The following is a 15,826-nucleotide window of genomic DNA, read 5'->3' as shown; positions in this document are numbered from 1 at the left end:
AACTGGATTGAGGACAGTCGACAAAAGCAGCCAGGGGTTTGTAGGTTGTAGGTTTTTATTTTGTAGGTGATGGACCCCACTGAAACTACAAAAATATGTTCCTTTAGAATTTGAGCATTTATCTTCAAACCTTAAGAACTGGTAACGTCATATGGGTATATGAAGTAAAAGCTATCCTCATCCAACTCGACCCATTCAAACACATAACACGCACACAAAGCCTCAGCAACCAAAATGGCTGCCAACCAATCACATTGCAGTTGATTTTTGCGTATTCAGACTGATGCACTTAAAATATGTAAAAATACATGCTTCCAATAAGGATAATGGTGCAGAGTAGCTGCCATATCTAAAACTTGCACCATGAGACTCATTTTAGCCCAGCATAGCTTATTTTTTTCGTGCCAAATGAGAGCAGAGACAATAAGCAACAATAATAATTCATAATGCAACAAACACCAGACCATTAGTTTTAAACTACTGTTGCAAGTTTTGTTTGAGAAATATACAAGTACATTAAATGTGGCCTGAAAGACAAGTTTCAGGACATTTTTTATTTGGTTTGGTGTCGGATGACACGAGGTCCGAACTCTGAGAGCAGTTTTCAGGGTGAAAAAAATCTAAACTGAAGCCTGCATGATTTGTTCATGAAATCTAAACCACTGTATGATCCCAAACTTTGTCACACCTCAAACAAATCTTCCTGTCATCATGGCAGTGACAGTGCTGTGGCTTTTTCTTGTTTGTTTGTTTGTTCGTTTGTGTTTTTTCATTTTGACCTGAATTTAGGCATCATGGGGCGACATCACCTGCGGATGTGGTTTCTTTGAAATGAACTGGGGTATGTTTTCTGGGCACGAGCGCAGGAGGCGCAGCAAACACCTTTGTAGTATGGGTAAATGCAGAGGCGGGCTTGAACCACCACCATGCAGTTATGGTACTGGTCAGTGCATGATGGATCTGTCGGGGGGGACACAAGAGAGGAGATAAGAAAAAAACAATGCAAATTCGTTCATTGCTACATGAAGAATTGTTGACATAAATTCACGCATTCTAGAAGTCAGTCCTTGGTCAAATGTTGTTTTATTATTTGAGAGGTCTATGATAACATGATGTCTTTAAAATATGTCTTTTTACAGATGTACAAATAGAAGGAAAAGGCACATTTAAACCAGGGCTTCTGATGACTTTGTAAAAACAGGCAGAAATTTCCCCCACAGATTGACTGCCGACTACAGGACTGCTGTGTGTACAGCATTTTCATTACTTAAGAATAATTACTTAGAGAACAGGAAGTACTTTGTGTCGATAGGTAACTTTACATCTGAGCAGACAAGAATCACATGTGGAGTTCCCCAAGGTTCCATCCTGGGACCTCTTCTATTTGACATCTACATGCTCCCACTGGCACAGATTAAAAAAAACAACAAAATAAACTACCATAGCTATGCAGATGACACGCAGATATATATTACAATGTCACCAGGAGACCGAGGCCCTGTACAGGCTTTTGGTAAATGCATTGAGGAGATTAATGACTGGATGTGCCACAACTTTCTCCAGCTAAACAAAAATTAGGCTGAGGTAATTGTCTTTGGAGCCAAAGAGAAATGATTACAGGTCACCACAGAACTTCAATCTATACACCTAGAAACTACCAACCAGGCCAGAAATATGGGTGTAGTGATGGACTCAGACCTAAATTTGGAAAAACACATTAAGGCAGTAACAAAGTCAGCCTACTATCACCTTAAGAATATATCAAGGTTAAAAGATCTGATGTGTCAGCAGGACCTGGAAAAACTAGTCCATGCATTCATCTTTAGTCGGCTTGATTACTGTAACAGCATCTTTACAGGTCTACCTAAAAAGTCAGTTAGACAACTGCAGCTTATTCAGAACTCTGCTGCTCGAGTCCTCACTAAGACCAAAAAAGTGGACTACATCAGTCCAGCTCTGAGGTCTTTACATTGGCTGCCTGTCCATCAGAGGATAGACTTTAAAGTTCTGATGCTGGTCTATAAAGCTCTGAATGGTGTAGGACCAGAATACATCAGCGACCTCCTGACCCAGTATGAACCTTCCAGCCCCCTCAGGTCATCTGGATCCGGTCTTCTATCAGTTCCCAGAGTCAGAACCAGACATGGAGAAGCTGCATTCAGCTTCTATGCTCCACAAGTCTGGAACAAACTCCCAGAAAGCCTCAGATCAGCTGAAACACTCAGTGTATTTAAGTCCAGGTTGAAGACACACCTATTTTCAGCTGCATTTGAATAAAGCTCCAAATCTGAAGCTTGAGTTTCAAAACTTAACCATATTTTAACTACTGATTTTATCTATTGTTCTTATCTCTTTCTTTTTTGTTTCATGATTTTTATTTCTGCTGTTTTAATTTATCTGTAAAGCACTTTGAATCGCCTTGCCTTGTCTTCCCTTGCCTATTCTTCTCATAAACACTTTTGCAAATTTATATGAATTCTTCAACTTCCTCCTACAGGATCCTACAGAACACCCCCCCTCCCTCCAAAAAATAAATGTTTCTTGCAGTTTCTTTAAGACCTCTTTATTTCCCTCTGGTTCAAACAGCAGACCACAAGCTCTCCATCTTTACCGTCGTAACATTATCCACTTTGACAGCATTGCTGAGAAATCTCAATCCGATCAGGTCATGTCTGACTTTGCTGTGACCACACTGCTACACCACAGAGTGAGCAGTAGCACTGCAGTGGCACAACACTGCTTGGCAGACTTACTTATTTCAGCTAGGCAGGGTTGTTTGTTGCATTCTTTTTGACTCTCTGGGACTGAGCTGGGGTCACAGCGGTCGCTCGGGATAATGTCGTCGGCAAGGCAACGCACCTCACGTACCCGGAAGCCACCATCACAGGAACGAGAGCACTGAGGTGATGGTCAGAGAAAGCAGAATCATACACAATCCAATCACAGGACTGATTGTACCAATGTGGACACCACTTTGTCACAACTCATGCTGTATATACATAGCAGTTATCTTTTAAGGGTATTCATATCCAAATAGTAGAACTCTCTTTTATCAAGCAACCAAAAGTAGTCAGACAATCGATTCAAGTCACTTCATGGACAGGTGTAAGCTATTCCTTCATTATTTCTTCGTAGATTAAGCAAGTAAAAGGTGTGGAGGCTATTCAGACAGAGTGGTGCATTTGAAGCTGAAGCTGCTGATGATTATGTGAACCCACAACATGCAGCCAAGGGAGCTCTCAATGAAAGTGAGACAGGACATGGTCAAGCCCCAAAAATAAAAGCAATCCATCAGAGAGATAGCAGGGACATAAAAGGAGGGCACACCTGTGAGCTCTGTAACATAAAAGGCCCGAGCGACCATGAAAGACAGCAGTGGTGGATGACAGCAGGATCCTTTCCACAATGAATAATGAAAAAACCTCCTCACAACATTCTGCCAACAGTATCCAGGAGGCAGACATATCACTGACTGCTTTTATGCATGCAGATCACTATTCTGAGTGGATTTTTGGAGTATTTTGGTTGATTCTGGTTCCAGGTTTCTGCTCTGTTAGTGAAGATCATACTGGCTGAGATGATAAGGAAATTAGACCTAATGTACACATATGATTAGAAGCCTAGATCCTTGACTAATCTTACAAACAGGGACATGATGGGAAAAATATATGGAGAAGTCCTGGAGTAGTTCACGATCTGAGGCATACAACATCCCCCATAAAACATGTTCGAGGTGATAGTATGGACCTGCTGGAGCCCTGCAGTGGCACTGGATCACTAGTGTTTATCATGACCGAAGAAAGAAGCAGCTGTATTGATGTGAAGAGGTACATAATCTCAGCTCAAATTAAAAAAAAATGCTGCCAAGCTGATTTACATCACAGTACAGAATGACAATGGCCCAAAATATGTTAGACAAGCCACCCAGACGTTTTTGACTGTAAAACAGTAGAATTTTCTGTGATGGTTAAACAGCAAATCCTTTTCTAAAAAAAAAAAGAAAAAAATACTGCAGTAAAGGCCTGGCAAAGCATGCTGCAGAAAGAAACACATTCTAATGTGCCATCCATGAGCTCCAGACTTCAGGTGGCAGTTGGCTACAAAGGATTCTCTACAAAGGATTCAAGACAAACATTCTATTCATGGATTTGTGATTTTATCGAATTGCATTTGAGCGTTCAACATACCAAAGAGCTTTAAAAAGCTTTCATTTCCAAACCCTTCCCTTAAATATCCTCAATTAAAAGTTGAGAGTCTGAACTTTCAGCACAAACTAATTTTGTAAATCTAAAATGCATATCTTCTGGTACACTGAATTGAAATTCCCAAAATCAACTTGTTCTTCATAGTTGCATTTTTGGATATCTGGTAAATGTTGCTGTCTGCTTTCCACAAAGAAATGTGCTGCTGCTCATCTCTGTCAGAGAATGCTACAAAATGGTGCTCAGCCTTCTCCAAACAGCTGCTAGTTAGTATATTGTAAACCTCAACATTGTGAAACTATATACAGTTTGATCCTACAGGGAATAAGGTAAATATAATTGTAACGTGGTTGAAAGGACCAACCCTTAGGGACACTTACCGCGCTCCACTCTGTGACATACCATTGGACGCCACAAGGTTTCAGTCTGCAGAGCTGAGCAGTGACTGGCTTGGACAGACTGGAACATTGTACCTGGTCCACAACTTCCTTTCGACCACTGTTGGTGAAAATGCAAGCCAAGCTCCGGGTCTGCGTGCCATTCCCGCACTCTGCAGAACACTTACCGGTGAACAAAAGTGAGGCTTCGAGTGAGCGTTGCATTAATGGCTTGTGTGAGTTTTTACATGTGTCTTTGTGACTTACCTGTCCCCAAGGTCCTGTATACCACTCAAGCTCATTTTGACAAGGGCCTGAGTCACACGATGTCACTTCTGATGGGCGATCCCCCTCACAGCCATCCAGTGGCAGATCAGTCATGTGATCGATCAGGCACATCACTGTCCTGGTTTTGTTGCCTCTACCACACTCTGCAGAGCACTGAGGAATATCAAACATAGACAAACATTTTCTTTCCCTCATAATTTTATCGTGGCCCGCACTCTAGTCACCCTGACAACCACAGGCAAACAGTCGCAGTGTTACCCGCTGGCTCCAGAGAGAGGTGAACCAGCTGCGAGCACAGACTCCCATGTCGCAGTTTTGCAGAGTTTCTGGCTTTAGGCTCACGTTACACTCCTCATCATCGTCCACATCACCCTGGTTGCTCAAACACACCACCTCTCTGCTGCGCTGGCCTACACCACATGGTACTGAACACTAGGGGAGAATGAAAGACACAGGTTTGATTATTGTGTGGAAACTTGCATAGTCTCTTTGGAGTTGTGTGGCAGACTCATATTAATGGTGTGTGTTTTCTTCTTACAGGGCTCCATTCAGATCGTATCTCCCACTGACTGCATATCTTCAGCTGGCACGTAGACTTGGTCACCGGCCTATCAGATGAACCACATAGCTCAGCTGCCACGGGAACCGAAGTCTCCGTTCCATTGAGATGAACATGGGTTACTTGGCGGCAGATGAGCTGACGTTGCTGAGTGCCAGGTCCACACCTCCTGCTGCACTCTGACCACTCCCCAACATCCCAGCTGACAGCCAGTCACAGAGGACAGAGAGAGGGTTGGATGAAATGGAAAGCGTAGTACATCACATCAGAGGTGGTATCACAGTCAACAATGACCATCCCCATTTACAGTATTGACCACCAGTAATAAGTGGTCAATACAGGGCACTGTCTTGAGGAAACATTTCAAAAACTGCTGTTTGTTTAGAATTAGATTACATGAAAAGCTTGCAAGGGAGGTTAATTTGATTGATTGGTTGAGTGTTTATTTTGAGCTTATTTTCAGGCAGATTACAAAATAAATACATTTTCATAATACATATCAATTTACATATTCATCTAGAACAAAGGTAACATAAATCAATACTCGCTCGAAAGGGAGTGAGATGAAGTAAAAAATACTTATTTTCTCCCACCCCCATTCAAAAATTATAATTTATAAGGATGCGTCTTACATACATTGGCATAGTTTTTAACTTTCAACTTAATTTCAACATATTATTACACATATCTTCTCATCTCTTATTTGATCATTTGTTCCCCATAAGTCTTTCCTTCTACTACTTCTACAGTCTCTGTTTTGCAGCCATCTGATGCTGCTGTGTTCTAAGTAGAACCATATATTTCAGAATGACAGCTATCCTGTGTAACTGAAACATATATGTATATATATTCATCATATTCCTGGTAACTGACATTGTGGGCAAAGCATCTGACAGATCCCCATCCAAACACAAAGTTCAATGTATTGAAGCTCCACTAAATCCTGGCGATGGTAATCTCATGCCTTTCGATATTAACCACAAAAACAAGAAAGCCAATGCCACACCAAAGCAAGTCAGAGTGACTGACTGTGACTGATGATCGACTTTGTGTGAATGCTCAGGCTGCATCCCAAAAGTCCCTGCCCCATGTGGAAAAAATGGATGTGTGTGTGTGTGATTTTTAGCCTCAAGTTGAATGTTCAAGCTACAAGGTCCAAGGTATCAGAGAGAGGGAGGACTTATCGCCCTCATGGGCACAGACACGACCCATACCGCTGATGGACCACCACTGGATCTCCCTGAGAATCGAGAAAACTACACATGCAACTTGTCAATTACAGTGTGGCACCGCTCTGCAGCATGGTCTGCTTTATCATTTAGGTTATTCTACTTTAAAAGGAACCATCATTTACAAAATTACTATCAAGCTCTGTTAAATAAGACTTGAAACTTGCAATTGAGGCGGCCAATCACAAGGGAAATGTAATAGGTTTGGAAATTGAAACTCAGGTCCAAATAGTAATCCATAAGAAAATGATTACTATTTGGTCTTCTTATTAAATCTTGAGCACACCCATAGTCAAGTCCTGTAGGTTCCAGAATTCCCCACTCGATTTTGCAACCTCTGTTAGTGCCTGTGCATCAGATTACACTGGACCTTGCTGCTTGAGTGCATTGTGCGTCAACATAAAAAGCTACATAAGTAGCTAATGATTTATGTGATTTATGTGCCTATCTCAGCCACCATGGGGTGAGAGGCAGGGTATATCGTGGACATCTCGCCAATCCATCACATGACTATAGTGGATAGTGTTGTGTAGTGTAGTGTACTTTCAGGATAGTGTAGTGGTGATATTGCTACCTTTTGTGAAGGTGACCTGGGTTCAAATCCCCTGCATGAAAGGCACTACCGCTACCGCCAGTAGGGGTCCTTAGGCAAGCCCCCCACCCCCACCCCCCCTACCTGCCTACCTGTAAGTTGCTTTGGATAAAAGCATCTGCCAAGTACATAAACTAATATTTTAAGCTTCAGTGTTTATAATAAAAACATCTCTGTTTTCTAATTATTAGACTTTTTTTTCACCATTTTGAGTTTAGATGAGGCACTGATGAGAATCAGAATCAATAGAAAGAATCTGAATTAGAACTGAGAAGAAGTTGCTTTCCCACTGATAATCTACCCTATTTTTGAAGTGACAAATGTTGCCCCCTTCTGGCTGGTGAATATAATTTCAGATTCAAGGTACTTTTACATGAGCTGAGATGCCCATCATTTACTTGCAGTTTACAGGCATAAGGCTTGTGCTTTTCTTTGTGTGTTGCTCACTATACAGGACAGGGTTGTTTGTTGCAGTCCTCGTCCTGGTTTGTTGGTTCAGTGGCAGGGTCACAAAGGTCCGTGGGAACGGTCATCTGCGAATCCCTGTCAACACACTTCCAGAAGACATGATGCTTTCCTGGTGAGAGCATAGACAAACACACACATGTGTACACAAAGATTGAATAAGTGAGTGTGTGCTTACTAATTACATACCCACCTACATTACCCACAGAAAACAAAGTATTTATTACCTCTAGTAATGCTTGGAGTCCCTTCTATTTTTCTGCAATCTGAAAGAATCTTTCATCTTCTTGTTATCAACATACTTTACTACAATGTGTTCCATGGCCCCGAAGCAAACCGACAAACCATTACTGGCCTCAGATCTGAATTAAAATTGGAAAGAATGAATGCCCTGAGTGGCTATTCTTCCCTTGAATTATATGCCACCTGGTTCCTTACCAGTGCCACAGGTCATGCTGCACTCTGTGTGCCCACTCTTTGTCCAAGTGTAGGTGGTCCGAGGTTCAAAGTCAACACTGGGGTCAGAGGAAGCCGGTTTGGGATGCAATGTCTCCTTGATGATGTGATTGTTGCTCACATCATCTTCATCCACCCTCTTATCTGCATAGGAAGGACCTACAGTCTCAGCTACAGGAAAGTGGAAGTATGTGAGGTGGAGCAAAATTGTACAGAACAAAACTCAAAAGTGTATGAAGTATAAAAGATTGTTCAAACAGTGTCTCCAACACTTACGAAGACTGCTTAGATGTCTTTTCAGGACTGTGTTGGCCCGTACATGCTCTCTTTAATTTTCATAAACCCTTTTATAGGTAATCACACTGAACAGAAAAAGGAATTGCTATCCCATTAGGATGCAAAAAATCCTAAAGCTAACATATACTAAAAATCATCCACTCGATACTGCGGGTAAATGCTGAGCACCTGCAATGCACAAATTAAATTTACGAGCTGTTTGCTAAATGTGAAGGGTGGTCACCAGCTCCAATCAGATTTCAGGAAGCAGAAAAAAACCCCGTTTATGACAAAAACTTTTTGCTATCTTTTTTACTAAAGGCAATGTAAAAGTAGCAGTTTTACGACTCCTACTGGTATTGTCTGCTTGTTTTTTCATACAATGATTATGGATGTCAGTTTCTCCTGCTTTATACTCAACAGGAAAGTAGTTACTGTCATGATAACGAGCATAATGTGCATTTTTGAAGGGACAAATTTTAGGATATCTCTGACTAAGCAGTTAGTTACAATTTCTGCACATGCAGTTTAATTAAATGAGGGTCAAATCTAGGTAGATGAAATAAAAACATGGCACATGTAACTGATTGTTGTCCTAGTTTCTGATAAGATGCTCCTTTCTGGAACAAAGTGTGACTGTATGAAATATTATTGAAATTCCAATTAAATTTACAAAAATAATAGATATTTGGAAAATTTCAAATAAAGACATTACAGTTACCCAGCAGTCGGATTTGATCCAAACACACAAGAACAGGCACAGGACTTAGTTTTTTTTTACCCCAAAGAGTGTCTTTATTTTACACTGCTACTATTTAGTGTTACTCAAATACAGTCTCTGTTACGCTTGCCCTCACCCAGCGGCGCCAGAAGAAAATCAGAAGGTGTTCCTGGCTCGGCTGCGGGTTGTGTGTTTAAAGGTACGTTGTACTCATAGTGTACACTTGGACTTGGTTGTTGGTAGATTAACTGTGGATGGAAAAAAGAAAAAGTGCATCTAAACACCCTAAAAGACAAGGGGAAGGGATCTCAAAGGTACCCATATAATGTGTGTCATTTTGTATCTCACATAAAGATTCATGTCCTCAGTCAACGGCCCTCGAGCAGTGATGGACTCTCCATTTCTTGAGCGGATCTCATTAGGCCGTCGATATATCAGCTGTGTTCCCAGGGCAGAGTAGGTGCCAGGCCTGTCAATCACCCAGTTTCCATTTATGATGGAGATGCCACTTTTAGTCTGCAGAGCTGGAAAATTCCCAAAATACGTCTATCACTCTATCACTCTGTTTTGTGAATAGTTCTGCCTTTAAGTATGGTTGTGTGTGTCTGCCTACCCAGATAGTTTCGACTCTTTCGTGTCTCCTGGATGCTGAGGTTACACGCTCCTGCAGGAATCTCTGCAATCTTGTGGTAGCCAACGCGAAGGAAGGTCCGAGAGTAGTTCCCCTTCACCACCGTAAACCCCTGCCAATGCCCACATTCACACATTTTTGTGCTATAAATATGTGTCCAACACATGGGAAGACAATTTCGGAATCTTACATTGTCTCAGCTTTTCAAGCACAACCTTCAACAGCATAATCACTGAGTCCTATTTTCTATTTTCCATCTTACCCTCTAAGCTTTCTCTCTAGTTACTTTCCAAAAGTTAGTTTGAGTTGGGTCTTTCTCTTCACAGATCTCCATTCTCCAAGCTACCTCTTCTGTTCTATTCATGTCTCTATCAATGGGCCTCAGTGGTTCTCCCCTTTTTATCTATAATCTAATCTGAGCTATATCTGTTTGTGATTTTAGTCCAAGTGACAAAGACACACAAAGTCTCAAACAAACTGAACTTCTGGAGAGCAAAGGAACAATTCATCCTACACAAATGACAAAATGAAGGTAGAATCTCTTTTCCATATAGCTTCCATAGCTACTCTTTTTCATATAGCAGAACATAGGTAACATTTGCATTTATCCTATGAGTATATTGATGTCTTACCTCAAGAGGGCATGAGCTGGTTTTGGTATCTGAGGGAAGAGCACCTGAGCTGGAGGGGAGAATGTAAAGAAGGTGTATAAGAAACAGGGCTCGAACCTGCCACAGGGAGCAGAGCTGCTGCCACAATCCAGCCATGATGAGACTGAGGGAGGAGGACAATCACACACACACACGCACATGCACACATGTTTAATGGGGAGTGTGTGTTTGTGGGGATGGCCTGAGGGGTGGGAGGGAAAGGGGCTGGGGAGGGATGAGAGGAAAAATGGCGAGACAAAGTGAAAATCTTAAAGGTGTTTTTAATTTTCTTTACCGCAGTTTTACACCTTACCTCAGCATGAACGTTATAACAGCTCAGGAACTGTGTGGTTGTGAGTGTATACTCCCTTTTGCTACCTCTTTGGACAAACATTGGGAGATATTTCTTAAAAGCCCAGTCCTTTTGAAGCAAAACAGCATTTCTGGTTAGAGTTAGAGTTTGAGCTGGAATGTCCATGCTGAGTAGAAGTCAGTGCATTGTCCTTATATAGCTGTGCAACTGTGTGTGTTTGTGGCATTTGGACAGGCTCCTGCAGTGTATCCTAAAACTTATCTAAAACCAATATCTCTCCCTGTGGAAAATCTTGCAATACAGTGCTATTTTTCTCTGGTGATTCAGATTCTTCTCATCAGTGATTCACAGTCCAACGATTTAGCCATTTTACTGCGACTCAGTTCACCTCCATGTCACATCAGGAACAGTGAAATTGAAAATTATTGTAAATCTCTGAAAAGCAATCAGAACTTTAAAAAAAAAAAAAAAGGAAACTCCTAAAGCCTCAATTTAGGGGTTGGGGTTATAGTTTGCATGACATATCTCGAGGAGTTTAAACATGGTTACCATATGTTTGCCTTGTTATTTCGCTCCCCGCTGTTTTATGTGTGGCGCAGTGAGGAGAGATGAAAGTAGTAAATAAACTACTTTAACTACAGACTGTAACTAAATGTTACAGTGTATCGAACTTTTGTGAGATGCAGGATAGATAATCTAGTCTTAATGAATGTTTTGTGCTTGTATAGAGTGGCAGAAGAGCAGAGCACTCCAGGTCCAAAAAGGCCTTCTTTTTCTTAAGAGTGCCAGCTGATCGACACCGCAGCTGGCCACAACTTGGGTGTGAAATTTCCAAGACTGAGGTTTTGACAACTTCAAAGACATACAAGTCACATATGTGTGGACGAAAAGCTACAATGAAGTGTTCGTGATAAATGGCAAATCAATCAGGTAAAACGGACCGTGACTGAAACAAAATTCTAAATGTGATCCTGTAAAGTATTTCTTTTCTTCTGTCTTTACGTCTCCCTGTTAATTCATTCACACTTTGACCGAGACATATGTGGACACTGATGTCCTGCAACACGAACCAATATGATGGCACAACCCGCAGACACAAGATGGGCATCTAAACATACTAGAAATACAGTACATGTTTCTTCTTTTCTTTTTTTTCTTTCTTTTTTTTTTTTCCTTGTTTCAAGAACCCAGACAGATCCAAGTTGCCAGCCCCCTGCAGTAAAGATCCAGTAGCCAAGGAGTTATTATGCATGTTTTCTGGGAGCCTTCAAAAGTCTGCCAGGAAATACTGGGAATTCTGTCCAACAGAGGTGTCTGCCTTCCACTGTGACAGCTTAATGGTGCACACACACACACTCCCTGCAGATGAGAGTGGCACATTAGCTCTATTAAATAGATCTGCTCAAACTGTTTTACAGGGCAGCTGACAGTATAGACAGCACACAGATAAAATGAGGCCTTTGTCAAGTTGAGAATCTGGATATTATTGCGACGGTGTTCTGTTCAGACAACCCAGTCTCACAGCAAAATGAGAGACAGTCATGTAAATGTAATCTATTGATTTGTGTCCACAGACATGGTTTTTAATATTTTTGTGCACTAAAGCACACAGAAATTTCTCTAAAGAGTAACACAGGGGCACAGCACACACAACAATACTCACATTTTGACTTTTGCATCAGATTTAATAGATGAAAAAGCCTCCATTCAGAGGTAGGGTGCTACACACCCGACCGACAAGTTGGAGAGTCCCATCCTGACCTTTGTACCCGCAAGTAACTTTATCCTAAAATGTTGAATTTGCTTTCCGTCTGCTTCTTTGCACTTTCACTTGCTGTTTCATTGCTGTTTTGCACCTCACTACTTGGCTAAGCTTAGGAATCTTTGAAAATGGGTTGACGGTTAGGATCAAACTGACTCTGTTGAATAACGTATCAAAATATCCTTTTCCTGAACAATTGGATGTTGAGTCCTGCCCCTCAACTAAACATGTAAAACTTGCTGAACACATGAACCAGAAGTCCTATTGAAATGCATCACTTTGAAAGTTGTGCTGGATGGCACAGAAAAGAAAAACAGATTTACTTTTCTGACTTTGGGGACTATTACACGTTTTTCCGTGAGAGTGGGCTTGTTCCGATGATTGAAGTTAATGCAATGATTTTAACTGCAATTTTATTTGATTACTCTGGAGTTTAGAGTACAGTCGCAGTAGTCATTAATCCCATTAAAAACTCATCTGTGTTCCTTAAATTGGTGTATTTTGCCATGAAAATACTTAGAAATAGCCTCTCTTGAAATGGACTCTCTGCCTGCCATTAAACAAGAAGGTAGAGCACACTATAAGGAGAAGTTAGCCAGAGGCTGGTGGCTCTTCCATTCTCATTTAATCAGCTCCTCACAGAGCAAGCAGAAATAGTTCCAACCATTTTTTCCAACTGCTCCAACCCAAAAACTGTCAGGTGAGGTTCATCCAATCTTCTGCATAGAACATACAAGCTATCTGACCTTGCCTTTGAGTGTTGCTATGCAGATTCAAAGCAGAAATCCCTGTCATGATTTTTCTCATGATATGTCTTCAAACATCCATCCATTTTCTATACCCACTGAATCCGTTGGTCAGGTCGCGGGGGGCTGGAGCCTATCCCAGCAGTCATTGGGCGAGAGGCGGTGTTCACCCTGGACAGGTCGCCAGTCCATCACAGGGCCACACAAACGAGAAGAACAACCACACACACTCACTCCTAGGGAGGATTTAGAGACACCAATTAACCTAACATGCATGTTTTTGGACAGTGGGAGGAAGAGAGAACCCACGCATACACAGGGCAAACATGCAAACTCCACACAGAAAGGCCCCAGCCAGGAGTTGAACCTGGAACCCTCTCTCTGTGAGGTTACAGAGCTAACCACCACACCACTATGCAGCCTGTCTTCAAACATAATAAACTATACATAAAAACATCTTATGGACAACTTTAGTGGAAGTTTAATAAGCCACACTGCTATGATTATGTCATATACTATACTATATGTAAAGACTAAGGCAGGCTTAAGACAGAGGATGGCCTTAGCTGTCTGTTGAAACAATTTAGTGTTGCAGGATTTGCTCTTCAAAGCTTTTTAACATTGACATTTCTCATCCATATCATACTAAAACTCAGAGAAGGGAACGCCCACCGTGTTACCATACATTAAAAGTATGCAGTAAAACCACCAACTGATGCAAAAGAAATGGAAATAAAATAACCCTTACCATCAGATCTGTAAGACCAGTAACAGTTTTGATTTTTCTACAATCTTTCTACTTCCATAAAATTGGTCATATGTAAGTATTTAGAAACCCTTTAAGTCAGTGTTTCTCTCTGGTTTTAATGATTAAGGATAAGACACTGACCACAAAAAGCAAAGCAACACAACACAAAATGGAAAGAAGACTGTGAGAATGGCCAAAGCAGACATGGAAATTTTGGTTAGCGCTGACATGAAATGTTTCTCTCTTTTACATTCTCTTTCTTGTCTCTGTTTCTCTCTTTCCAAGTTCTCTCCCTTTCTCCTCTCCCTCTGCTCCCCCTTCTTCTTTCCATCCTCCTCTTTCATCACGTTTGCTTTCCACTCTCTTTTTTTTTTTTCCAGCTGTAGGTTGTTTGATGTCCCTCCGTCCTGTCCTGGCCATCTGCCTCAGAAACCAAATGAAAGGTTCTGTCATCCTGCTGACACCTGGATATCCACTAACCACCGGTTACTTTCTGAACGACCAATTACTTCACAAGCAACCATGAAAAACACAGGCCGATCAGTCTCACAAATTCATTTGCAGCTGCATGCACGTGTCAGGACATTATATTTTCACCTGGTTAAAGAGTTGTATTATCCCTTTCAATGCAATTAATAGTGGAAGGCAATGAGGAGGAGCACAGTCTCTGTCTCATTTAAAGCACAAGAAGAACGACTCTGACAGCGACAGTGGTTGTATTAAAGAGAAGGGATCTGTAAAAAATCCATACACTGGTCTCAGCTCACCTCTCACCTTTTCCTAATTATAGGTTTGAAACAAGTCCAGCTGAAGATGCACACACCTTTTGACACCATAAATACACCTTCCCGGTCAGTTACTTCAACCACATACCAACTGGGTCAAACAGTACAGTTTACACATGTAACACACGAGATGCTTCTCATCCCACAGCTTTTATTTGTGCATTTTGCCCTATGTGGGCATGGATAAACTCCTGTCTCCTGTGACCTTGCAGAGGACTGGTACTTATAAAGATACTGGCTAGTTAAAGGGAGCATACTGTATGGTACTGTATGCTGTGCAATGCTGGTCAGCTGAATTCTGAAGTCCACTTCCAAAGAAAATCAAGTTTTCACCTCATTAACATGTCCATAACTCTTCTTTATGTGAAATCTCTACGTTCTACGTACCAACCCTGACAACTTTCAGGGTGGTGCTTTTTGCAAGTGATGTGAGTGACCGATAAAATGACGTATATACTTTTCAGATTTTGTGAATGTGCCCTGCTTTCAGTATGAAAGCAATAAAGTATTTTATACATTAGGCCCAAGAAAAAAGAGGAAGTCAATAGGCTCACAAAATTTTGATACTCATCAAACCATTTATTAACCCACTTTTACTCTACGGATGTGAGCATTTTTTCCCCAAAGAAAACCACTCAAGATCATAGCATAAAAGCGATCATTCAGAACAACTAAAAAATGATTTGCTGTAGTCCTATTTTGTAAGAAGACAAACTGAGATTTGCATTTTTCTGTTAATTTTGTCTCTGGTTATTTTCCTGGTTTAGGCCTTATAGGCTAAAAACTGATCAAATTTGGCCTATACCAAGGCTTTTAATATTCAGTGTTTATGTAAAAATCATGTTCTGATTGCATAAGTTCATTAAAATACTCCAAATACACCCCTTAGCATCCCTCAAGTTGAGTCTTACGTTTTTTTTTTAATCAACATTATGGTGTAATATATATTCTGCAGTACCGCTATTCACCACAGGGGTATGACGGATACACAAACCGGAAGCAGGAAACGTCGTCAACGTCGACCTG

The 15,826-nt window shown here is 41.2% G+C and overlaps 1 protein-coding gene across 1 annotated transcript; it reads right to left on the bottom strand.

Moving 5' to 3' along the window:
* Positions 1-85: 85 nt before the first annotated feature.
* adamtsl7 (ADAMTS-like 7) lies at positions 86-8,885 on the bottom strand. The gene is made up of 9 exons (XM_075462345.1): positions 8,861-8,885; positions 8,151-8,339; positions 7,695-7,824; positions 5,406-5,628; positions 5,126-5,299; positions 4,847-5,020; positions 4,583-4,762; positions 2,754-2,898; positions 86-960 (listed from the first exon to the last, which is right to left on the bottom strand). Exons 1-9 carry the CDS (start codon positions 8,883-8,885, stop codon positions 806-808), a joined length of 1,395 nt encoding a protein of 464 aa, XP_075318460.1. The 3' UTR covers positions 86-805.
* Positions 8,886-15,826: the final 6,941 nt, after the last annotated feature.

This window comes from Odontesthes bonariensis, chromosome 4 (genome assembly GCF_027942865.1).
Source record: "Odontesthes bonariensis isolate fOdoBon6 chromosome 4, fOdoBon6.hap1, whole genome shotgun sequence".
Classification (NCBI taxonomy): Eukaryota; Metazoa; Chordata; class Actinopteri; order Atheriniformes; family Atherinopsidae; genus Odontesthes; species Odontesthes bonariensis.
This window is presented reverse-complemented; position numbering and strand designations above follow the sequence as displayed.